The 27,006-nt window shown below is 34.7% G+C and overlaps 1 protein-coding gene across 1 annotated transcript in view; it reads right to left on the bottom strand.

The window, feature by feature from the left end:
* MRPL13 (mitochondrial ribosomal protein L13) overlaps positions 1 to 27,006 on the bottom strand; it is a 43,875-nt gene continuing 16,869 nt past the window's right edge. Inside the window, exons 4-7 of the mRNA XM_046641614.1 lie at positions 26,946 to 27,006; positions 20,326 to 20,412; positions 13,903 to 14,024; positions 1 to 294 (exon numbers count right to left, since the gene is read on the bottom strand). Coding sequence (XP_046497570.1) covers positions 273 to 294; positions 13,903 to 14,024; positions 20,326 to 20,412; positions 26,946 to 27,006 — 292 coding nt within the window. The 3' untranslated portion in view covers positions 1 to 272. The remainder of the gene's footprint in view (positions 295 to 13,902; positions 14,025 to 20,325; positions 20,413 to 26,945) is intronic.

The following is a 27,006-nucleotide window of genomic DNA, read 5'->3' as shown; positions in this document are numbered from 1 at the left end:
TAGTTAACCAAGTCAGCAATTTTATTCTTATCATCATTTATAATACTCAAATCAGATTATACAATAAAATAATTCTATAAAATAATGTATTTTATTGCAATTTCCTATGGGAGGAATATCCTTTCCTGACCTTTCTCCACAAATGGTCAGCACTCATAACAACTTCCTGGTCAATATGTAACACTTGGTTCATTCTTCCCTGGAGGTTAGGAGAAATTCACCAGGAAAAAGTTTCAATCACCTCACTGTTATTTTCTGCAACTTTCATTCTTCTATAGCCGATAATCTTCAGGTCTGAAAGACAAAAATCAACATTTATTTCTTCATGAATCATTATTTCATTTTTTCCTGTCTGATGAAGGAAGATTATTTTTCCAATTTAATATGAAAGCAACTGTTTATTGAGAAATATCTACAAACACTATATCTAAAATTTTGGTTAAAACCACTAAAGCCAAATCATTACAAAGCAGAATGGCTCAGTGACAATTCCCAAGTTCTTTAGAGAGACTAAATATAGGCCATCTTGTACCTATGCGTGAATGTATTTAGTAACTTAAAAAATTTGAATCCAATTTCTATTTTAGAGCATTTTTTCCTAAAGTCCTTTTCAAAGAAAGGATTACTGTGATCTGTAAAATCGATGAGATGGATTTACCTAATAAAGGCAAATTTTGAATGAGTAATTTCTCTATTTTATCATATGCTAAATTTAATTTTCATTATGATACACATACAAAATAAATGTATAAACATCAGCTTGTTGATATTTTAATTATATACATATTACTGGTCTTTTCCTCATTTATATATTTATAGGATTAATCAGACCTGAAAGTTGCTTCCAGTAGTAAATTAAAACAAAGAACATTTTCAGGGAAATGTCAAATCATAACAAAGGAGAAAAAGAAGAATAGGAAATTACAAAATGCAAACAATTTTAAAGTGTCCTGTCATCTTCTACATGGTCTATTTGTAGGCGTGGAGCTCAAATGGAATTTTCAGAAGGAAGTTAGTAATAAGTAGCTAAATAGTTTTTTTTGAAATAGTTATAAAAATATTCAATAGTTTGAGTTCCTATAAAAAAAAAAACTCTGCCCTGAAACAATTCATCTAGTCCCCTTCTGCATTTACGTCTTGTTTTCTTAGACAAAATGCTCACAAGATATCAGACAGCCCAGCTATGAAGGCCAGCAGTCTAGCGGCTGAGTAAATGAGCTACAGTACAATTTAAAGTTGTTATTTAACTCTGAGGAACAGAGGTGCTCATCTGGGAAAACAGCCAAATATGCTTCACCATATCAGCCATCCTATAAAAACAAGAAGAGAAACTGCAGAATTTTGTCACTGTTTTCGAAATCTCTTTCCAAATGTAAAAACTGCATCCAAAGTCTGGGAGATGAAAGTTTGATGTGATAACTAAAAGCAGCTCCAAAGTGTATTCTTTTAATCTCTGGTATGTGAGAATACAACCAAAGCAGTTCCCTGGCAAGAGACACTAGTACGCTTTAAGAAACAATTTACTCTCCTGTCCAGCTGGTTCATATAATTCCAAAATGGTGGTGGCGATGCCACTGGAAAGAAATCTTCTAAGCCAAAGTCCTAACAAGAAATCTCGGCAAGTCCACTCAATAAATTAAATGTGCTTAGTCACCGTCCACTTGTTTCCACACCAAAGGTTACAAGGAGATGAGAAAAGCACCCTTTAATGGAATTTAGAAATAAAATTGGAAATATGTATGAAGCATGTAATCTGTCATGTAAGCAGAGGCCTGAAGGCCATGCAGGGCTAACAGAGCCCAAATTTGTTTGAAGACTTTTCGGAGGAGCTGAGGAGGATGGAGATGAGGGCTCAGTTAGGGCCGTAGCAGTGATGAGGGAGAAGAAGGGTCAGGTTCAGGATTTAGGAAGCAGAAAGGGAACATGTTTGGTGGGGAGAGGGGAGGAAGAGAGAAAGAGGGAAGGGCCAGGGAGATGACGGAGCAAGGAGCTACTGGAAAATGACAATCCAAGGACTTGAAGAACTCAGTGTAGGGCAGTGCTATTTAATTTTTCAGGATAGGGAATAGAGGCAGAAGAACAGATTCTGAAGGAAAGAATCTTGGTTTTGAATATGATAAAATCTGGACATGGCAGGCAGCTAGTAATTAGGATTTGGAGTTTAGGAGAAATGAGGCAAAGGTGGTCTCTAACATAGATTCTTTCTTTTCCATCCCATTTCCACATATCAAGTGGCCCTGCTTAAAAATCTTCAATAGCCCTCCACTGCTTTGTCAAAATTCAAACCCCTTGGAATTCAATATATAACCCTCCATAACATGGCCCCAGCTAACCTTTCTGAGTCATTCTTTCTACACCCTATCCCTCTACATTCTAGCCCCACCACACTACTTGCTATGGCCCAGATAAAAACTTGCACACCTCTGGACTTGGGGACCTGAGATTTTCTTTGCTTAGAATATCTCTGTTCTTTTCTCTGCCCAAGGGACTTGATTCATCCTTCCAAATTCACCTCAAAAATCACATCCCTGGGGAGCCCTCCACAACTCTTTCTTTCTAACGTAGACAGGGCTCCTTTCTCTGAGATTGCCAGGGAACTTCATGCATACTCCTATTACAGTGTTTCTGAAATTATGCTTGCCCTTACTTATGTAAATGGATTGTTACTTATGTAATAACATGTGCTGAGTGCCTATTAGATAGCACGAAGTATACTAACTACTTCACATGCATTATCTCATTTTATGCTTATTTGTAAGAAAGACACCCTATCAACTCCATTTTACAGTTGACAAAACTGAGGCTCAGAGGAGCTGAGTAACTTGTCTAAGGATACACAGCTAGGAAATTGATAGTAGGGATCTAGGGCGGACTTCTGACTGCAGTGCTTGCAAGCACCCTTTTACTCTACATGACTCCTATTAGGCTGTCAGTTCCTTTGAAGGCAGGGTCCCAATATAATTGATTTCATGCTTCCAGTAATTAGCACTGTGCCCAGCATGTAGTGGATGCTTGTAAGATATCTGTCATTAGAGTACAGTGACTGCCTTGAAAATGACACACTGTTTGCAAACTCATCCCTTCCTTTTGCTATTGACAAGTAATCAGGATCTTTTGCAGATGGTTAATTAGCTTCCAAAGGGAGAAAACAGTCCCCTGGCCAAGGGCCTAGATACTTTAGATGTTGGCATAGCTAGAAACATCAAATCATACTGGAGACAATTAACCATATTACAGGGCTTCGGAGATACCCTTAAGGGGAAAAGTAAGTTTTTTACACTAAATGTGGTGATATTTCTCTCTCCACATACAAACCAAAGCTGGCACACATACACACGTTTGTATTCTTACTTCCTTCTACTAAAAGAACGAAATCCAAGTTAACATAAGAAAGAGGAGGGGAGGACTATTTACCTGAGTGCTTCTCAAACTTCTGTGGGCATACAAATTACCTGGGCTCTTGGGAAAACACAGATTCTGATTCAGTTGGTCTGTGGAGGGGCTCATGATTCTGCATTTCTAACAAGCTCCTGTGTGAAGCAGTGCTGGTCTATGGACCACACGATGACTAGCAAGGGTTCACCTCAGACCTCAGACAGAGTGACTGAGAAGACAGGAGATGACTATTTGAAGATGTTGAAGAAGCCAGAGGCATCTTCAGTAAGAAATTTCTAAAACTACGCCGTGCCTAACAGAAGCTAACATACTTCCTCCTTAGCTAGAAATGATTCCATTTGATCTGCAATATCGTTCCTGGCTCTTTACCCACCAGAGGACTTTATTAACATGCAGTTTTATGCTTTTCTGATAGAATAATAACTAATTTTTAATTAAGATAATGTGTACTGGATACTGATATTCTTTTGGTATCTATTATCAAAGAAAGATTAAGTTGTAGTTCATGTAGCTTTAGCAAGTGAGTAAATGTCACTGTATTTAGGTTCTTTAAAAGTTGCTAATCCATATATGGCAACACTATATTAATCAGAATTGAATTGTCGGATTATGTTGCTTACATATCTATCCTATCCTATATTTAGATCTACCTAATCTCCTTACTAGATTAAAGAATTTTTAAAAGCAAGAAACCTGGCTTCTAGTATATTTTTTATACTACGGATGCTTAATGTTGTTTGAAACCTTAATGACTTTAATGAAACGGCTTAATCTTTTGTCAGAGGAATAATGGGTGAATTTATAGTCTATATTTGCCTTAGTTTTTCACTTTTCATTGCAAATAATAAATCATGAAGTTTTAAAATACAAGATAACATCATATAAAGTTAATATATTTCTAAATAATAACAGCATTCTAGAATAATCTCAGGAAACTTCTGAAGAGACATTTCAAATGCTGTTACAGAAAGCTAATGTCTATTTTTTTTTTCAATAAAGATTGGCCCTGAGCTAACATCTGTTGCTAATCTTCTTTTTTTTTCTTCTCCAAAGCCCCCCAGGACACAGCTGTACATCCTAGGTGTAGGTCCTTCTAGTTCTGCCATGTGGGATGCTGCCCCAGCATAGCTTGATGCGTGGTGTGTAGGTCTGTGCCCAGGATTCGAACCAGCAAACCCTGGGCTGCTGAAGAGGAGCATGTGAACTTACCCACTTGGCCACAGGGCTGGCCCTGAAAGCTAGTATCTATTAATTTTTGTGTTTTTTCCATAGAAATTTACTCTTTGACAGAAACAGAAATATAGTTATAGTTTAACAAAATTACCATGATCTTTTCTTTATATTTGTAACACAAAGTATCCAAAATTGGATATATCAGAGTTATACTAAACCACAGACTGTTAACAAAAATTTGTATTTTAGCTTTGGTTATTAAGCAAGCTTTAAATAAACAGCAAACACCAAAATATGAATTTATCACACTTCATCAATTAAAAGTCAATTCCTCCTTCAGTGGAATAAAATTTCATTCATCCATTCAACAACGATTATTGAGTGTCAGGTTCAACTGTGGGCACAGGGAACACAGCAGTGAGCAAGATAAAGTCCTGTCTTTAGAGAGTGCATTTTCTAATAGGGGGAGACCACACAGACACACATACATTTTGACCTCTGAAGTGGAAGCTAAAAGTTTTAAGCTTTCATATCTGTGCTCAGGGTATACTTGGGAGATTAATGAATCTTCGAAGAATGAACCAACAGAAGACTTTCTCTAATTCATTTTCTAAATTGTCCTAAACTTTCATACCCACTAATTTAGATATTTTATTTTTCCTTCTTCTCTCCAAAGACCCCCAGTACATAGTTGTATATTTTAGTTGTGAGTCCTTCTAGTTGTGGCATGTGGGACGCTGCCTCAGCATAGCTTGATGAGCGGTGCCATGTCCGCGCCCAGGATCCGAACCGGCAAAACCCTGGGCTGCCGAAGCGGAGAGCGCGAACTTAACCACTCAGACACGGGGCGGCCCCCTTTCATAGCTATTAAATGTTCTATAGCAGTAATTCATTTTGCACTTAATACTTGTCAACAGCAGAAAACTGCCTTTAAACAATATAACTTTAAAAAATAATATCACTTTTTTGAATTAGGAAACAGAACGTACAAAAAGGCCTATCTGAGCTATAGAATGTATTCTATGGTGCTTGTGATTGCTCAAAAACAGTTAAAATCACACCATATTTTACGTAATTCTCAATTTTCTATGGCAAATCCTTTATCATAGATGCCCCTATGCAAAATGCTGTCTGCCACACATTAAATGAAATAAGTACGTCTCAAAAATGCAGAGGCTCAAATCAGAACACAGAAATGATAGGGGCCAATAGCTTTACATTATCTTGAAAACAGGGACATTTCTATAAAAAAAATTTATCTTTTGACCTCAGGAAAAACCTTTTGGGAGATTTCAGTTTTTATTGTGAAACAGTTGGAAAAATCCATTTGGTCTATGAATAAAATGAAATATAAACCTATAAAACACATGGTTTATGTCACAGTTCAATTAGAGACACTTAATATTATTTGTCCCATTAATATAATTTATTTTCCAAGGGAAAAATGCTTCAAATGTCAGTTGTAAATCCATGAAATTGGGTATAACTTAAGTGCAATAAATCTCAAAAATATTTTATTCTCCCTTAGGTCTTATGTCTTTTTACTCCCAAATAATATTTCTCAGTATAATGCCTACTCCAACCAAACATTTAAAAGACAAGAATAAAATTTGGATGGTGGAGTAACCTTAAGAACAATAAATGGTCAGTTTGATTGAGTTTTAAGTCATTTCTATTATATGGGTGGAATTATTTAGAATAAACCATTCCAGGGAATCTGGTGACATCACATATTCCTAGAACTAAAGATGTTAGCTGTACAGGAATAGGGAGGCAGAGTAACAGTGCCTTTATACTCATTTCTCCAGGCACTGTACCGCCAGTTGGATCAGAAAAAGTTCACCAGTGCTTTTTTAAAAAACTAAACTCATAAGATTGTTACAAATTTTTAAAAATCAAATTATTAATTGTTTCTTCACTTAAAATGAACAGGAATGGGGCTGGCCCTGTGGCCAAGTGGTTAAGTTCATGTGCTCTGCTGCGGCAGCCCAGGGTTTCGTCACTTCGGATCCTGGGTGCGGACATGGCACCCCGCATCAAGCCACGCTGAGGCAGCATCCAACTAGAAGGACCCACAACTAAAAAATATACAACTATGTACCGGGGGGCTTTGGGGAGAAAAAGGAAAAAAAAAATGAACAGGAATATTTTGTTACATTCAATTATCACTTATAAGTCATAAATTCTATCAGCTAGGACTGAAAATGACTTGGTTTTTATTGTTTAAATAGAGATTGCTTTTTATTTTAATAACCAGTCCTAATCTGTTCATACCCAAAAGAATGGTTTAGAACAGTTTAGATGCCTAATTTGAGCAAAATTCAGCCCTGGAAATCCTGAGGTCTATGGTTTAAGCCAATGCTGAGCTGGTTGAAATGATGGGAAAGTTGGAAAGTAACCTTGCTCCCCAAGTCCAGTTAATAACTTCTGACTGTGAAGAGCAGCAAATTAAGTTAAATCTTGTAGGAAAATGCCACATGACTAGATGAGCAGAAAATTATGGAAAATCTTGAAGATGTCCAGATCCCAGCTCCTCATGGGTTTTGAAAAGGTAAAAATCCTTCTCTACTGTCTTTATTTAAGTCTCTGATCTGAAGCACATTTTATAAAGGCATCAGTAAAAAGTTTCTTCTGGGTATTAATTTAACTGTAGATTAAAATCTGTAGCTTTTTAGGATTAGTAGCTTTTGTATCAGAGGGCATGCACTGAACTTAAATCCTTGCTCTCTTCTAGAACTACAGACTGGACAGATGCTCAGCAAGTCCCTTTTCTAGTAGTAACGTTCCCAGCATCTGGAAGCCTGTTTTCTTTTTACAGAGCTGCATGGATTACCTATTAAACTCCCTAAACCTAATCCTACTTTCAGGAAAGACAATTCCAGGGCCAGTCCCGGTTGTCCTCACACCTCTTCCTCGCTTTCATCCTTGCCACCTCTCTCCTGCAGGCATACTCTGTAAAGAGGGTTAAATACCAGGAACATGAGTTTTCATTATCAACATCTGTTTTCAAGCATTTACTGATGGTGAAACTTTCCACACTTAGTTTCTCTACAAAGGTGAGGGTTTTTCTTAAAATAAAGCATTACATATTTAACGAGTGAGGAATAAAAAATACACTTCTTTTTTGGTTTTATTTCATCACTTTGTGGCTAACGTGAAGCAATTCAAGTAGGAAATTTCCACATACCTATTTTCCCTAAAGGTCTCCTACAGAATTTTGTAAAAACGAAAATAAAAAGTTTAAAATGATCCAAGGTTTATTTTTACTCTACAAATTAGAAAATTTCCATTACAGTGACAGCATTATAATTTCCATGATTATTGTGGTTTTGTAATGTGCTAGCAAAACTGCAATGACTACGGAAATAATTATTGATAATATTAAAACAGGATGACCATTTGAAAGCTACAATCTCAGGTAAGTGAATTGTGAAGAAAGCATGTTGTTTTTTCTTTGAGAAATGAATTCTAAGAGCATCCTCTACTATCACCACTTGCACATGGCAAACATGTATCTACTTTGACATGTATGGGCAATATGTTTCATATGAGAAAATTGCTTTTAGTTATAAAAGAAATTTACAGTTTTCTCATAAATATTAGTTTCTTTCCTCGTCTACCACTGTTTTTAAAATGAGTAAACAATGAGCATACGAAAATCTAAAGTATGCTGAAATTAGACCTGAGAGAATATAACTTTTGTAAGTGATTTAAAATAATTTAAATGAAATCACAACAATGGTAGCTTTTAATTAAGATTAAAACCATCTTGTCAAATCACTACTGGGTTCAAAGCTTAGTCTGACAATTGTTACTGTTGCTCAAAAGCTTTTTGTCTCTAATAGAAAAGCTAATAAACTCACATTTAACCAAAAGCTAATAATAGGTCCAATTACAATATGTACATTTTTATACTATAAAAATATTTTAAGTTTTATTGCTAGGGAAACAAAAACCAAAGCAAGCTATTTTTGTGTCTATTTATTTATGGTGCAATGCAGGTACATCTGTCTCAGTCAAGTCTCTGCAGATTCACCATCAGATCTCTTGAACAAATTCCAATTACTACATTCCAAAGGAAGATTATATTGCTGACTTAGCTATTTTGAGTGGAACAAAAGTATATTCTAAGCAGGTTCCTTCTCCAAAAGGAGAAAAAAAGTTTTTTCTCATGAAAGCAGATTACCAGTAATGAGAAATCCCATTTTAAATGGATTGCATTGCATGGTGTGACAAATATTTTAATTCTAATGCATATAATATTTAATACTAGAACTTTATTAAATGGCAAACAAAAGAAATGGCAGAGTCCATTAAAGTAGTCACTAGCCACATGAGACTACCGAAATTTAAAATCAAAATTACATAAAATTAAAAATTTGGTTCCTCAGTCACACTGGCCAAAGTGTAAGTATTCGAGAGCCACAGGTGGTCAGGAGCTACTATATTAGCACAGATATAGAGCTTTTTCATCATTTTGGAACGTTCTATTAGCCTTGAACTAAAAGATCATCGATTTCTTAGACAAGTTTTTGGTTAATCCAAAAATGCATATTTTTTCCTGATCACATGCATGCCATGGTAATAAGAAGTAATTGGACTTAATGTCAGTTCTAATCTGCAGAAGAATGAAATGTTGAATGATTAATGTTAAATGACTAGTATACGTATACCATGATATACCCTCAAAGGGTAATGCCTAAGTGTATACCCATATTATTATTTTGGGAACACAAGTTAACATATGTTGTGTGGCTACTTTTGAGAAAGATCAAAACTTTAATACAGCATAAAGAAGAGCCCGGTATTTAACGCATATTCTTGCCACAGGGAAATTTGGAAGGAAAAGTAAGAGCAGGAAAATCGATTCCCAGAGTAGTAACTCAAAAATGCATCAAGTAGCTCTAAGTTTCTTTAAAAGTCTCCTTAAAAATATTACAGAAAAGCCCTTTCTAATTCCATTAATATAATAAAGGCACTCTGTCACCTTCTAATTTGTTTTAAATGAACCAGGAATCACTTAGTAACATGAGCACTTTGATCAATACTCTTCGACTATAATAACACTAAATATAATCTGTTGTGAATGGTTATTATATTACTATACTACCTGGTTTTACTGATTTAGAACACACTTCAGAATATTCATGATATATAACTCCAAATGCATAATATATGTTTGGTCACATCTCTGATTAAAGAGCACTTTTGGTATTTCTAGTTAAAAAAAGTATCATAACCGTCTTGGTTACGAATATAAATTCATTTATGATGGTGTTTCTATAAGACAATCAGATATAACATACTTAGATTTATAGAACTTCATACAGTACGGTAATCTAACAAAACTGCAAAGACTACTTAAAATACTTTTTTAGGATATAACTTTCTAAAGCAGAACATTTGAGAACTAGATATGACTCAAGTACATTTACTTAAGATGCTACAAGAGGCACTCCAGCAGAGTCGTTAGGGCCACGATGCAGGAGCTAGTCACCTTAGGCCTGAATCCCTAATCCATCACTTACAATTGTCTGATCTTAGGCAACTTACTTTATCTTTCTATGCCTACATTTTATTATTTATAAAAAAATGGGGATAAAAATTGTACTAACTCATCAAAGCAAAGTATTCTGGAATATTGCACCTACTCAGAAAGGAGTGCAGTAAAATGGAAGCCTGCTAAATAAAAGGAGTGGGAGCACTTTTCACACTCATTCTCCTTAAAAAAAAACTTGTACTCACTTACTGGATTGCTGCCAGGATTAAATAGGTTAATACCATAGAAAGCACATAAGAAACCCTTTATTAGTGCTTGCTACTTTTTTTATTGCTAGTAATGTAGGGGGACAATAAACATGCATATAAATACATGAGATTACTCTGGATAGTGATAAATGCTGTGAAAAAACCGAAAAGGAGTTCCAGTTTTACCAGAATGGTGTAAATCCCTTATAACCCATCTCTCCCACTAATTATAACCATAAACTCTGAACTAAATTCAAAAGCCAAACCAAAACAAACAACTATCCAAGGGTTCTGAAAAGTAAAAACACAGATGGATTATGGAAGGGAATTAAAACTTGGAAAAGCAACCAGCATGGGGATGCGTTCTGCATTTTCTTTTTCCTCTTATGGCTTTGCCCTGAGGGTGGAAAATAACATATTACATATAAGGGAACAAAGATACCAGTGTCCACAGATTTCTCATCAGAAATGAAGGAGGCCAGAAGAAAGTAAACAACATCTTTAAAGAGGTGAAAGAAAAGCACTGGCAACCCAGAATTCTATATCCAGTGCAAATATCTTTTAGGAATGAAGGAAAAAATACAGTCATTTTCAGATGAAGGAAAACTAACAGAATTTGTCACCAGCAGAACTGTTGTCTATGCTATGTGCAAAGTCTATACTACGTGAATTCCTAGTAAAGATTAGATTCCAGGGTGGTAAATCTAAGCTAATAAATGGTTTCCATTAATTAGGGGTTAACTTCAATTTGTGGCAAATTCCACATCTCTTTTAAGGAACTTTTAAAAATGTTTACATCTTCCTAGAAAAACATTCTGTATTTATATGGGTTCAGATTTAACGAGAAGTTCTATGTAGTTTAAGTAGGAAAAAGCACGTTTGACGTGTCTTGAATAAATGACCATGTAAATCTCTACGAACAAGTTAAATTAAAATTACTTTACTTTTCCTAAAATTTAAAATTTATAAAGTACAGAAGCCTCATCTCTTAGATACCAAAGGGTAAAAATTGTAACTATCATGCATGTAAAACAAATTTTAAAACATTTTATTTTTACAAACTACTGATTTATCTAAATAAACCACTATATAATCTGGATAAAAAAATGAATTTAAATAAAAAGAATTTAAAATAGACTCTGGTTTTGACAAGAAGGCAAGCTATTAAACAGACATCTAAAAAGGAGCCAAAGAAAGGAGACAATCACCTCATGCTTTACTTAGTTGTTAGAATCAAATCAGGTCACATAATATATGGTTTCTGGTCTATGATTTATGTCACTGTCAAGCAATCAACACTGGAACACAAGGGAATGATGGAAATGCACTTCCTTATTTCAGAGGGAAATACTTATCATGAGAATGTGTCCTGGTAACTAGCTGATAAAAATACCAGATACAATAAAATCAATTTTTTAGTCTTTCACATATATTTTATTAATCAGTCATTTGCTATCAAGTGAAAAGCAGCCAGATAATTCAGATGATACACTGAACAGAAACAAAAATAATAAAATGTTTTTAAGGCTAGTCAATTTCATTGATTCTAACATCAAAAATTAGTATTAAATTGGAGCATTTTACTACCTTCACTTCGTATCTTCTAGAGATTCCTCCCTAACTTCATTTGTAAAAGTTGTTAAAAGGATATTTTATTTCTTTATTTGTTCATTCAATAAATATTTGCTGAGTGCCTACTTATACTTAATGAGCCAGGCACTGTGCTCAGTGCTAAACAAGATAATATACAGTTCCCTCAGGGAGTTTAGTTAATGGAAAGACATTAAACAGATAATCACACAAATATTTAATTACATTAGAATAAATACAGTAAATGAAAAGGAAAGTGTACACTGAGACCCTATAATGGAAGCCTAACCAGTTCAAGGAGTACAGGAAGGACTTCTAGAGGAAGTTACATTTAAATGTTTCATCATCTGTATATCCCAGGCATTTATCAAAAGGTGTAGCACATAGTATAAACTCAATAAAAGTTTGTGAAAGTGAATTAAATAATTGCTTTAATGGTAATTTCTCCAAAGTGTGCCTCAGTGCCTATTACAGTATTTTGCATAGTAGAGGTAGCTAATATGTATTTGTTGAATAAACAAATTAATGAAGTAGTTTGCTTCTGTGAAAAGAACTCAGCTTTGGAAGCAGACACAGTTAGGTTCAAATGCAGGCTGTACTACAAACCAGCTGACCCCTGGCGCACTCTTAAAGATAGGAATATTTACGTTATAGGCTCATGGAGAGATTTAGATACAATGCACGTAAACCACCTAAGCAGAGTGCAGGACAATTGGAAAGAGCTCACTAAATGATCACTAATAATATTATTTTGCTCATCATTTGTAGAATTAACAAAGGAGAACCTTGACACAAGTCAGCAAAGTCAAAAAGATTTAAACAGACTACCCTAAAGACTTTTCTTGTGTGGAAAGAGTTTGATGATACACATATACGCATGAGGAGAGAGTCAAGTATTAGATTCCTGCACATAAGCCAGACTTGGGCTTAGATTTTCATGAACCTATCTGGCCAGAGTCAATAAAGAGATAGGATTTTCAAAGTACAGAGGGTAATATCTACAGGAAGATTAGCTGTCTTGTGTAGATCAAGCAATGAGGATGTGTGGTTCCCTCTAGACTTACTGTGTAAATTCTGCATACACTTCTGAGGCTCTATCATGTGAAATACTGTTCTGTTCACTGGAGATGCAATGATGAGCAAGATGGAGCCCTTGCTTTTCAGGAGCTAAATGTGGAAGTGACAGAATTACACAGCAGGAACTATAGCAGAAGACGGTTGAGCACTTAGTCTGGTCTTGATATTTAGGCAAGACTTCTTAAAGGAGAAGATATCTCAACTAAAGTCTTAAGAATGAGTTACACCATATGATGAGGTGAACACATATTGTTTTATGAATAAGTAATAGCAGAAAAGGCAAGGAAGAGTTAAATTGCATAAAACGGGTACTGATCTTAAACAGCCTGCTATCACTACAACAGTGGAGTGGAGTGGGAAGAATTTACGCTGAAGAGATAGAGAGGAGCCAGGTCACGAAGCCTGGAAACAATTAGATGGGAGATAGTGCGTCAAATCTAAGCAGCCTTCCGGACTGCAGGTAGAGGAAACTGCATAGGGGAGAGCAAAAAGTGTTTTTTACTGTGTTTTTCTTTTTGGATCAAGATTATCTGTAAGTACCCAGAATTAATGACTTTTCATTAGATGATATTCTTTACTGTGTTTTAGGTAATAACAATTCATTTATCATTCCAAGAGACTACAGTCAATCCAAGTCACGTCATCCCAAACACAGTATCTGACAATTACAGGCACCCAGGAACACCCTTGCACTCACCCAGCACACTCTTAGGACTTCGAGACTTTGGGTTCTAACACCTACATCTAGAGTTTATTTGCAGGTAGAAGCTGCAAAGAGTATCAAAGGGAGTAAAGAAAAGTTCACTCTTCCTACCCTCAAGGATCTTGTCATTTGGTTAAGGAAACAGGAGATACTAAACTCAGCTTGAAAAACAAAAAACTAACTACAAAGACAGGAAAGAGAAAAGAAAGACTTACGGAGACCACACTCTTGGGAAAGCCTCTACTTCTTCTTGTGTGTACTCATCGAGACGTCTGGGTACTTTCCGAGGTTGAGGAAGCTCTTCCACTAAATTCTTAAGAATATCTTCTGGTATGTCCTACATTAATAAAAATTTAGGCTTAATTTTATTAAAACGTATTCCATAGTAATACTTAGTAATAAAAGATAACAAAGGAATATTTACAGGATTAGGAAAACAATATAATCTTTAAGTTAAAACTTTGTGAAAATCCCTGAAGAGTACATTAAATCAATGATATAAGTAATCTCATTATAATAATACACTCTATATTTTAATCTTGACAAACATATTTCTCATGATATATTAGACATCTTCAATTTTGACAACTATTGAGTCAGTAAGTTTTATCTATTTTTTCCACATACCGTTCAATTTATTGCCCTCCCTTCAATTATAAAGAAGGTACTGCCTTGGCTCATTCTCATAATTTTTCATCTGATGCGTGTACGTATGCACTGGGTCTATTACTTCCAGTGCCACAACCTTTCAACCCATACTCCATATTGTTGCCAGAAAAAACTCACGAAAATGAAAATCTGCTGGATCTTTGAGTCATTTAGCCAACATTTATTGAACTCCTTCTATGAAGCAGAAATTGTGCTAGGTGCTGAGTATATGTAAAAAAATAAAAATAAAAAGATCATAGCTTCTAAAGGCTTGCAATTTTTAAAACATTACTCCTGAAACCAGGTCCTCACTTCTAGCCCACCTCTCCAACTTCACTGCACTCGCACACCCATGGCTTCTGAGTTATCAGCCTCCTTGCCTTTCATACCTTGGTCTACACTCAAATCCTAGTGCCTTTATTAATGGTATTCCCTCTGCCCAGAACAGCTTTCCCCTGGTTATATATCCAAATGTTTAGAAAAATGAAAGAAAAAGTAAAATGCAAAAAAGTCTGAATTTGGGTAATGAAAAGCAAACTAAAGAGTAAAACATATATTTGAGAGATATTTTGAAAGGAGGAGGAACAGGAATTGAACTAAATAAAGGGCATGATAAAATGAAGAGTAAGAGTAACCAAAAGAATTAATATTTATATTGTGCTCATGATACAGAAACAAGGGAAAGGGAATTAACTGTATTGTGAGGATGACAACTTTAGAGACTCTACTGAACTAATGGTAAGATATCAATACAGAAGTGTCCTATGGGCATTTCTACAGGAACAGTAAATATATTTCCCTCTTTTCATTATAGTGTGTTCCCAGAAACTTAAAAAAAACCCCATTATTATTCAGTAAATTACAGTTCTCTACAGAGAGCATATTATAGTTGAGAATCAAATACCTGGGCAAGGACATGGCATGAAATAAACCATTGTTTTGACTAATCAATGTCTTAAGAATACAACAATTTATTCAAATTTATAAAATTTATAAATAAATACAATTTATTAAAATTTAAAATACAATTTTAAAGTAGCTTTAAAGAATTACAGAGCTCTAATGCGTTATGGTAGGCGTGTTCTAAAACCTATTATGGCAAAAATTTTTTTTTTCAGTTTTTTTTTTTATTGAGTTATTGATAGGTTACAATCTTGTGAAATTTCAATTGTACATTAATGTTTGTCAGTCATGTTGTAGGTGCACCACTTCACCCTTTGTGCCCACCCCCCACCCCACCTTTCCCCTGGTATCCACTAAACTGTTCTTGGTCCATAGTTTTAAATTCCTCATATGAGTGGAGTCATACACAGATTATCTTTCTCTCGCTGGCTTATTTCACTTAACATAATTCTCTGAAGGTCCATCCATGTTATTGCAAATGGAATGATTTTGTTCTGTTTTGCAGCTGAGTAGTATTCCATTGTATATATGTACCACATCTTCTTTATCCATTCGTCTGTTGATGGGCACTTAGGTTGCTTCCACGTCTTGGCTATTGTAAACAGTGCTGCAATAAACATTGGGGTGCACAGGACTTTGGGGATTGCTGACTTCAGGCTCTTTGGATAAATACCCAGTAGTGGGATGGCTGGATCGTATGGTAGTTCTATTTTTAGTTTTTTGAGGAATCTCCATACTGTTTTCCATAGTGGCTGCACCAGTTTGCATTCCCACCAGCAGTGTATGAGGGTTCCTTTTTCTCCGCAACCTCTCCGACATTTGTTGCTATTAGTTTTAGATATTTTTGTCATTCTAACGGGTGTAAGGTGATATCTTAGTGTAGTTTTGATTTGCATTTCCCTGATGATCAGCGATGACGAGCATCTTTTCATGTGCCTATTGGCCATCAGTATATCTTCTTTGGAGAAATGTCTGTTCATGTCTCCAGCCCATTTTTTGATTGGGTTGTTTGATGTTTTGTGATTGAGTTGTGAGAGTTCTTTATATATTAAGGATATTAAGCCTTTGTCAGATATATGACTTGCAAATATTTTTTCCCAGTTAGTGGATTGTTTTTTTGTTTCAATTATTATGGCAAAATTTTAATAAAATCTTTTAAAATTTAAGTTCACATTTTAAAATTATGGTTCGGAAAAGCTGAGTCACTATCAACACATACAAAACATAATCAATACTACTGACAATGTTTCTTGACTGAAAAGCATTTTAAAAATATTTAGTATCCCTTCCTCAGCATATTCAAGTCTGTACGTATAATTATGCAGAATCAGAACAAGCAGAGGATGCCTGGACATATGAAATATTAAGTGACTTATTTTTCACTTCCTGAAGGAGCCTACCTGCCAGTTTGATATTTATAAAAATTTATAAATATGTCACACTTCTTTGGGAAGCCATTAAAAAATCTCTACCTTATTTGCAAAGACAATTTCCAAAGTTGTCAAGTGCTCACTCAGCATAGAAGGTGTGGAGCATATGGGCTCTTAGTAAATGTTTGCTGAATTGATAGAATTTTGATGGAAATGAGCTTACCAAATTTCCCCAGTATTAGAAGAATTCACTGAAAGAATGAATAAAATCAATGCAAAATGAGGAATGAAAGTTGTTGATTAGGCATTACATATGGAACCAGGAAGGGGGGAGTGCAGCCTTTAATCTGCACGCAGAGAAGATAACCCAGAAACGCTGACTGAATGTGCTCATGGAGATTTAAGAGTCCCTTGCACAGAAGGGGTGGTTAAGCTGAGAGGGGAGCAGGAAAAAGAGTAAGAGGAGAAAAGAGAAACACAGAGGCGAGGTGATCATTTAGTTTATTACTACTTTTTTGTATTTTTTGAAGAAATTTCAAATCTACAGAAAAGTTGTGAAAATACAGCGAACACTCAGCTACCCTTCACCTAAATTCACCAATTGTTAAAATACGACACTTCCTTTCTTTTTATCTATCCACAAACACATGTACACAAACACTTTCATTTTGGCTGAACCATTGGAGAGTAATTTGCAAATATTTCACCCCTAAAAATTTCAGCAAATATCTCCTAAATATAAAGATTGTCTCCTATGTAACCTCATTACAAATTCATGTTCAGGAAAATTAACATTGATGAAATACTTTTTATCTAATATACAGTGTATATTCAAATTTCCAAAACTGGCCTAATAATAATCTTTTGTCTATGTTTTTTTTCCAATGCAAGATCCAGTCAAGGATGACAAACTGCATTTAGTTATTATATTGTTTTTATGTTGTTTAACATGCATAATGTTCTTAAGTCAAGTCTCCTTTAATCTGAAGAGCTCCCTTGCTCTTTCTGTCTTTCAGGAAATTAACATTTTTTAAGAGTCCAGGCCAGTTATGTTGCAGAATGTCCTTTTATTTGGATTTACAGTATTGTTTCCTCATGAGTAGATGCAGGTTAAATATTTTTGGCAGGACACTATATAGATTATGTTGGGTCTTCAGTGCTTCACTCATCTCAGGAGAGACACGATGTCAGTTTGTTCTATATTGATGACACATTTGATCTCTTGGTTATCGTTGGTGTCTACCAGATATCTTTAATATAAAAGTATCTTTTCCTTTACCTGACTATGGAATATGCTGATAATGGTCACTCTTCTAATTTAGTATTATTTCTATATTTTTTTCAATGACATTTTTCCCTAAAGAAGAGCTTTTCCTTTTCCAGAAAGAAGAAGGGAAATTATAACAAGTTAAAAATCATTTTTAGACTATCACCATGGGCTCAAAGATTTTTGTTTCCTATTCAATGTAATATATTATTAATAACATTCATTTTGTGGCTCACACAATCCCATATTTGGTCAGTGGGCACCAATTCCAGCTGCCTCATATGTTCTCTTGATATTTCTCCATTGGGTTTTGAGCACTGCCTTACCTTCTGTTACTTATTATTTTACTATTTGCATGTGTATACTCTGTAATAACTTTGCTCTTTCTCTGCTCCAGACTTAGAACCAACCATTTCTCCAAGGAGAACTAGGTTCTTTTTAACAGGGAACAGCATTTAGAAAACAAGATCTGGACGCTTATACTTACTTCTACTGGTGCTGTTATTTTATTTTTTAAATACGTAAAATCTTAATGTGAAAAAAGTTAAAGTAAAAAAATAAATAATCTAAAAGGTATTCTCCAAAAAATTGCATTCTCTTCCGTATTCCTTCCACCTCTTTATGCCCATGCTCCAGTAAGTAGCCAACTTCACTTTCTCATTTATTCTTCCTGTGTTTCTTTATGCAAAAAGCAGATATAGTACATATGTGTGTACAAACATACATATGAATATATGTATACAAAAGGTAGTATGCTATCTATATTCTTTTTCACCTTGCTTCTTTTCACTTCACAATATATCCTGGAAAGAATTACTTGTGAAGTCATAAAAATATTTGTCATTCTTTTTTTATAATTGCATACTACCAAACTGAATGGATATAACATAGTTTATCTGATTTCCTATAAATAAGCATTTATTTATGTTACTATTATAAATAATGTAGAAACAATAATCATGTGTATCTTCAGAGTAAACTGCTACAAACGAGATTGCTGGATCAAGCACAAATCTCCTTATGTATATCTTTTGTTAAATGTTACCTAATTCCCAGATTCCTTATGGGTTGCACCATTTTGTACTCCGACCAGCAATGTCTAAGTGCCTGTTTCCCAAAGGCTTTGACAGTAAAATGTGTTGTCAAGCTTTTGAATATAACAATCTATTTTTGGGGAATGGGCTCATTTTTTTTATAGTCTGAAATTATTAAAGGAATTTACTGTTCAACTGAACTACCATGAATACTTAAAACATCCACATTCAAACCTCACTATCTTATAACTAGGATAAACAATATCATTATTTTTCACGTCTTTTAGAAATTACGGTTTCTAAAAAAACAGTGAGTACAATCAGGAACAGGAATTTTAAAACTCTTGAGATTTCATGAAGGTCATTTATTCTTAGATGCTGTACTTCTGTACTTGTTAACTCAGAGGTAAAGTGAACAGTGGAAATTATTCTACTCATTCATGCAAACCAATGGTAATAAATTAACCATTTTGATAAAAGCATGAATAATTTACTCATGCACTGTTTAAGCTAACAATAGAGCACAGAAGTAGCTTGAATAGTTGGTATAATTTGATATTCTGGAATGAACTTCTACACTATTCCTCTGGTAGGAACTACAAGAACAATCATAACCATGGTAATGACAGCAACTAGCACTTAGTGTGCCAGACCCTGTCTAAGCACTCTACAAATGTTATCTCATTTACCTCTTACAACAATCTTTAAAGGAGGCACTATTATTGCACCCATTTCACAGATGAGAAATAGAGATACTAAGTTAACTAGCCACGGCCACGAAGTCAGTAAATGGTGGGCCATGGATTCTAATCCAAACAGTGTGATTCCAGAGCCTGCACTCAACTATTTTATTATAGAACCTCTAGTGTTGCAATATATTATACTAAAGAGAAAAGCAAGTACTTAAAACAGTGTAACAGTAATAAAAATGTTTATACTTTTTTCCAAGTACTTTTTAGCTAAATAATTTTAAGTAAGAACAAGCAATCTAAAATTCAATCATGGGAAATAATTAGCAACCAAACCTAAGTTAGTAATCCATGATTCATAGAAGTCTTGCTACTGGTCACATACAAAGTAAACTAAATTTATACTTTTGTATAGTTGATGAAATCATCAGTGAGTACCCTCGATTTAACAAAACCTCTGATCACAGTTCCTAGTTCAAAAAAAGCAGTTATTAAAATGAGAAAACAGAATTCATAGACTTTTAATTTTTAATCCAATGATGGCTCACTTTATGATTTGAAATAAGAGCAACTGCTATTAAGATGTGTTCACTATAAAATACAAAAAATATTTCAGAAGTTGACATGAAATTATTGAAAATAAGTCTATGGCAACTATTTTAAAAGGAGAGAAAGATTTTAATTGAAAATCTATGAAGAGCATCATGACCAATGACCGCTGACTTACCTCATCTGGGAAAAGATGCAACCTCTGCATCATAGTTCTTCTGTGAAGGTTTTTTGGCAGCATGCCATAAATAGCCAGTTTTACAATCTGAAAAACATATAAGTTAGATTCAATGAGAAAAATATGACTTGGGATGTAAAGAAGGCAAACATAATTAGAGATGGTGATGAAAACAAGGGGGCTAAAATTCAACATGGATATGAAAGGAAAGAAACAGACCTAAGTAGGTATGTGACAACAAGAGAAAAGGAACTTTCATTATTTTGTACATTACTATTTTCTTCAGGCTCTATTTGTTTAATTTATTTTTATTTAGAAAAAGGACAAAAGGAAGAAATTAAAAATAATCTATGTATGTACCAATTTTAGCTAGAATAGGAAGAAATTTTCTAAGCTTACACAAGAACTTACATAAGGGGCTCAAATAATCTCTCACATCCTGGGAGCTTAGAGCAGAATGTAGGAAGGCTTTCGTCCTGTTTCCTCCAGGTGGGAGAGCAGGAGGTTTGCAATTCATAAACTAAGCCTGACCATATAGTTATGAGACTGATTCCATAAGTCACAGAGCTATAACAATGGTAATGATTAACATTCACTGAAAACTTACAATGTGTACAGTGGTCAGTGCATCACACTGTTGTCTTGTTTACAATGCTGAGTCTCATTTCACAGAGGAGGAAACATTTAGTGAGGTTAAAGAACTCCCCCAGTTTCATGTATCTAATAAGCAGTGGTGCTGGAATTCAAACCAGGGAGTCTTACTCCCAGAAAAGACACATGGTACATGCAGTCACAGCTATAATGTGTTTTTCTTCATAACTTAATGAGAAGACAAAGTCCCTTCTCTCTACCATACTCATTCCCAGGATGGCAAACGAACCTTTCCATGATTTACTTTTCCCCTTTATCGTCATTGTTGATCTGAATGTGATTTTATGTATGTTTTGTCAAGAGAAGGCCACACAGTGTCACCCTGTGTTTCATAATCTCCTAGGAGCCTCCTGGTATATAGTGTATACAAATATAATGCAAGCTCTTCATAAAACTACTGATGGAGACATCTGGAATATGACATCGATATTTATCATCTGTACTCACATTTCAAGGATATAATATGACATGTTTTAAAGTTAAACCCACCAAAACAATGCATGTTAGAACACGGTTGCACTACAAGAGAATTTCCTATTCCTTTTATTTTCTCATCAAATCAGACTAAAAAACCTTACTATATACAAAAGCTAATGGCATCCCATATATATTTTCCATCCATTTTCTGGGTTAGTGCTTTTAATATCTGATGTTCTAGAGACTTTATTTAAATATAGATCTATGTTGTAAAATGAAAAGCAATTAAAAACTCAGTTCCTCAGTCACACAAGCCACATTTCAAGTGGTCAACTGCCACATGTGGCTAGTGGTTACCATATTTGACAGCACAGACATAGAACATTTTCATCATGGCAGACATTTTCATTTCTGACAGCACTGATATAGATATCAGTCTTTAAAATTTTTAACGTTTTAAAAGTCTTATGTAGAAACTGACAATGTTAAGACTACTCAGCATCTTTTCTGAATAAGCAAGTCATTATATCCTCTGAATATCATCCTAATAACAATTTTACTGTATTAGAAGGGCTGCATGGCATTTGGTTTTCATGTTCTTCAAAAATTTAGTTGCTGGGGGGCTGGCTCCGTGGCTGAGTGGTTAAGTTCGCATGCTCTGCTTTGGCGGCCCAGTGTTTCGCTGGTTCGAATCCTGGGCTCGGACATGGCACCACTTGTCAGGACATGCTGAGGTGGCGTCCCACATGCCACAACTAGAAGGACTCACCACTAAAAATACACAACTATGTTCCTGGGGGGCTTTGGGAGAAAAAGGAAAAATAAAATCTTAAAAAAAAAAATTTAGTTGCATTTACTTGAATTAAAAAAATTGGTATTTTAAAAATTTCCCTCTTAAAAAAGGCAAACATAATACAAAATTAGGGGAAGCTGGGAAACGTGGGGCTGGCCCCATGGCCGAGTGGTTAAGTTCGTGAGCTCCTCTTCACCAGCCCAGAGTTTCGCCGGTTCAGATCTTGGGCGCAGAGCTTGCACTACTCATCAGGCGATCCTGAGGTAGCATCCCACAAGCCACAACTAGAAGGACCTGCAACTAGAATATACAACTATGTACTGGGGGGCTTGGGGAGAAGAAGAAGAAAAAAAAAGATTGGTAACAGATATTAGCTCAGGTGCCAATCTTTAAAAAAAAAAATGTGACAAGGTTACAAGCTGAGGGGAGAGAAAAAGACAGACCTACAAACATATGTACCGCCCCCCAAAAAATGTGACCCAACATACACATGCAATCAAGTAATTCTAGCTGTAAAGACTTAAGTATAAATTCTAAGGATTCAGAAAGAGAAAGAGAGAACAAGTTTAGGTTTATAGACATTAAAGACCTTCTTCATATCATCTGTAACCCAGGGAACGTGCCATTTGTTTCACACAAAATAACTTTATTAACTATAGGAAGGGAGAGAAAACATAAGAAAGGAACCATGTTAGAAGAAAATATAAGAACACAGAAACTCTTAAAGAAACTAATATATATGGTAGAGGAATAAAGGATACAAGGAAAGGGCTGAATCAACATATTTGAGTTTAGAATTAATGATCTTCTATATAAACAGAAAATATTTTTAAATACATAACCTACTAATAACTATTTAAATGTATTAATTAATGTATTTTAAAATAATATTCCAAGACTATGCTAATAATCAGAAGGAAGCATTATGAAACAAATTCTCTTACAAGTCACATACATAAAGTACTGATTAGCAAATTATGTCTGCTGTCAGAAGACCTACTGTTACAGACAGTGTTTGAATTGGAAGTAAAATAACTGACCTCTTTCCCTTTTTTTTTTTTTTCCTTGAGGAAGACTGGCCCTGAGCTAACATCTGTGCCCATCTTCCTCTATTTTATTCATGGGACGCCTGCCACAGCATAGCTTGATAAACAGTGCTAGGTCTGTGCCCAGGATCCAAAAAAGTGAACCCTGGGTAGCTGAAGTGGCCCACGTGTACTTAACTGCTACACCACCAGGCCAGCCCCTGACCTCTTCCCTAGAAAGCCATTCTTTTTCAGAACACAAAATCGAAATTAAGAATAAAAAAATTAAGATTTTTTAATGAAGTAATAATTCAAATGGATTTAACTCTGAAATATTTTCCAAGCCTTCATCAAACATTTTGTAATGCATCTCAATCTTCATTCATAAAAAATAATTTGAAACAGTTTCTACAAATGTTACCCACTGCCAAATTCTTAACATCAAAAAGTTGGACTGTACTGCCTCCTAGTGTGTACAGTGAGCATACCTGAATAAAATAGACCGTAATTTTAAAAACATTTAAAAATACTTATAAAATATTAAAACTGTAATTTGTTGTTACAGTGACAGTGCATATTATCAACAGCTCTTCAAACTTTTTAATACCATTTTATACAATCCATATTAATAGTCAAAGTAGGATACTTTATTTGAACTGTAACAGTCTAAAATCACATGAGTTATGAAACAGAACGCTAAATATTTCTTAAGAAGCAATATCTGAGCATGTTTCTGCAAAATAGATATGAATGATAAAGCTTAAAAATAAACAGTAAAGCACGAAACTTCTAAATGTTATGTGAGGCTTTATTACAATGAAATATGCCCCTCCTCCCACCCCTTTACCAAGAAAATTTTAGCCAATACTACACCAAATGGTTGCATATTGACAATGCATATTTATTTTTATTCACCATTTTAGGAAAATAAAAAAGAATGTCTTCACAGTCTATCATTTTTCTCATTTATCAACACATTTAAGTAAAAAGCTAAAATAGTTCCTGATGGGGAAAACGCTATCTATCCTATGAGCTTAGTTCAAAGAGCTAAGGAAGGAAAAGTGTGAAATAGCAAAGGACACTTTGCTTTTATAATACTGAGGACTAATATTTGAATTAGAAACTTCTTCCAGTACATAACTCAAATGATAAAGTAATAAACATTTAGTGAAGTTAACAATATTGTTTTTGACAATCTTTCTGAGAGCATGGCACCAAGTGAAGGCCAGAAACATGAGAAAGAACTACAAGAAAAGTGAGTCCTAGGGCTGGCATTTGCCTGATGGCATCAGATTAGTGTAAGTTTTAAAGGATACAACTTTGGGATCAGGAAATAGGACCGAAGACTCCTTCATAAACCTAGATTTTTAACAGAAAGGCAACATCCAGGATGTAGAGTGGAGAAATAAAAAAATAAAAGTCTTTCCTGACAGGTAACTGCTAACTATGAGCCTGACCTCACATGGCAGTAAGGCCCCAAATCCAGAAGTCTAAAGTATAGCGTAGAGGTCTTAGTTTGATAAGCCTCATGCACCTGCTAGAAGCGAGGAGAATCTTTTGAAGAAATTCATTTTTAACATAGGTCTCAAAGAATTTCCAGAGACGAAGTTCCAAAGTACATGAGCTTACCACATACCCTGGGCAGAAACAATAAATTGCACTCACGAAGACCACAAATATTAGAGAAGTTCCTTGTAGTTCTATATTAAAACATAGTTTTAATTATGTTTAATATGCGTAAAGAATTATGACAGGGAACAGCAATATGACAAAGGAACAGAAAGACTATTAAAACTGATGAGCAAATTTCAAAAAGAAACAAAAAGTAAAACTGTAAGGAGAAAAATATAATAATTGAAATTAGAACTCAATAAAAGGGTCAATCAGATTAGACACAGGTAAAAAGATCGAGAACTAGATCACAGATGTAAAGAAATTATCGACAATGCAGCACAGAGACAGGGAAATATAAAATATGAAAGAGAGGTATGGAATCATGTACAATAAAATGAAACACTTTACTGTTAAGTATAATCAGATTTCCAAAGGGAAAGAACAGAGGATAAAGGGAGCCAATATTAGAAGACATAAGAGATGACAAATTTTCATGACTGAAGATAGCAATCCTCAACAAAACAAATAACAAGACTCAAAAAGAAACATATGAAGCCAAAGCCAAAGAAAAGATCTTAAAAGTATCCAGAAAGAAAAGACAGGATGTTTAAAGAAACAAATTGACATATGACCTATCAACAGCAATAATGGAAGGTAAAATGTGTTGGAATAATAGCTTCAAAAAGCCGATAGAAAAAAATGGTTATCCTAGAATTGCATATAGTATAAGCAAAACTCTTTCAAGAATGAAGGCAAACGGGCCGGCCCTGTGGCCGAGTGGTTAAATTCACACACTCCGCTTTGGTGGCCCAGGGTTTTGCCAATTCAGATCCCAGGCGCGGAGATGGCCCCACTCATCAGACCACGCTGAGGCAGCATCTTACAGAGCACAACCAAAAGGACCACAACTACAATATACAACTATGTCCTGGGGGGGCTCTGGGGAGAAGAAGAAGAAAAAAAGAAAGATTGGCAAAAGATGTTAGCTCAGGTGCCAATCTTTAAAAAAAAAAAAAGAATGAAGGCAAAAATAAAGACAGTTTCAGGGAAAAAAAGGAAGAGTTCACTATTAAAAGAATGTTACTATAGGAATGTCAACAAGAAGTACTTCAAGGAGAAGGAAAGTGATCCCAGAAGGAAGGCCGAGTTACAAGAAAGGATTGTAGGCAAAGAAAATCATAAAAAATCAGTAACTGTATAAAACAATAACAAGAATGTTGAATGGAAGGGTTTTAAAAAATCTTGAACAGAGAAACCATATGGACTGGGAGGGAGAGTGGGTGTTAAAAATCTTCTAAGAGTTTTGATTTGATTTAGAGGAAAGTAAAGACACTGATTATTCTCAGACTTCTGATAAACAAATTCAATCAATCCAAAAGAAGGCAAGAAAGAAGGGGAGAAAAAAGAAAAGAAAATCTACCTCAGTAACATTTAAACTATAAAATGATATATTAGGCAAACACTATCAAAAGAAGGTTGATATAGCTATAATGATATTAAAAAAATAGACCTCAAATTAAAAGGCATTATTGGAGATAAAGAGCATGAGTACATACTCTGATCAATTCTTTAGTAAGATTATCATCCCAAACTTAATTCATCTGACACTAAATCTTCAAAACATACAAAGCAACAACAGAAAGAACTACAAGGAAAAATTAATAATCCACAATTGAGATTTTAACGTAACTCTTCCAGGTAATCAATAAATCAAGTGGACAAAAAAAGTCAATAAGATTATAAGATTGGAACAACATACTTAGCATATTTGATATAATGGATATATAAAAATACATACATACACATATGCACACCTATATCCATTTCTCTTTCCAACACATTTTCAGCAAATACATCATAGTCTAGGTGATCATGCAGGTGTCAAGAAATTAAAAGGAAAGGCAACAAAATTTTTTGACTAAATGCAAAACATTCTAAATAATAATTAGAAAGTATATAGAATTGAATGATGATAATACTTATCAAAACCTGTGTGATAGTGTTAAAGTGAAGAGTTTATAGCCTTAAATGCTAGCTACATTAGAAGAGAAGATTGAAAAAACAGTGTCTGAACTAGTCTTCCCACAGATGATGATGAATAAAAAATACAACAGACTTACTACCACTGGATCCTTCTGGTGAAGCTGAGCAGCTGTTACCTGTTTAAATCCACCTGGGTAG

This window comes from Equus quagga, chromosome 16 (genome assembly GCF_021613505.1).
Source record: "Equus quagga isolate Etosha38 chromosome 16, UCLA_HA_Equagga_1.0, whole genome shotgun sequence".
NCBI lineage: Eukaryota > Metazoa > Chordata > Mammalia > Perissodactyla > Equidae > Equus > Equus quagga.
This window is presented reverse-complemented; position numbering and strand designations above follow the sequence as displayed.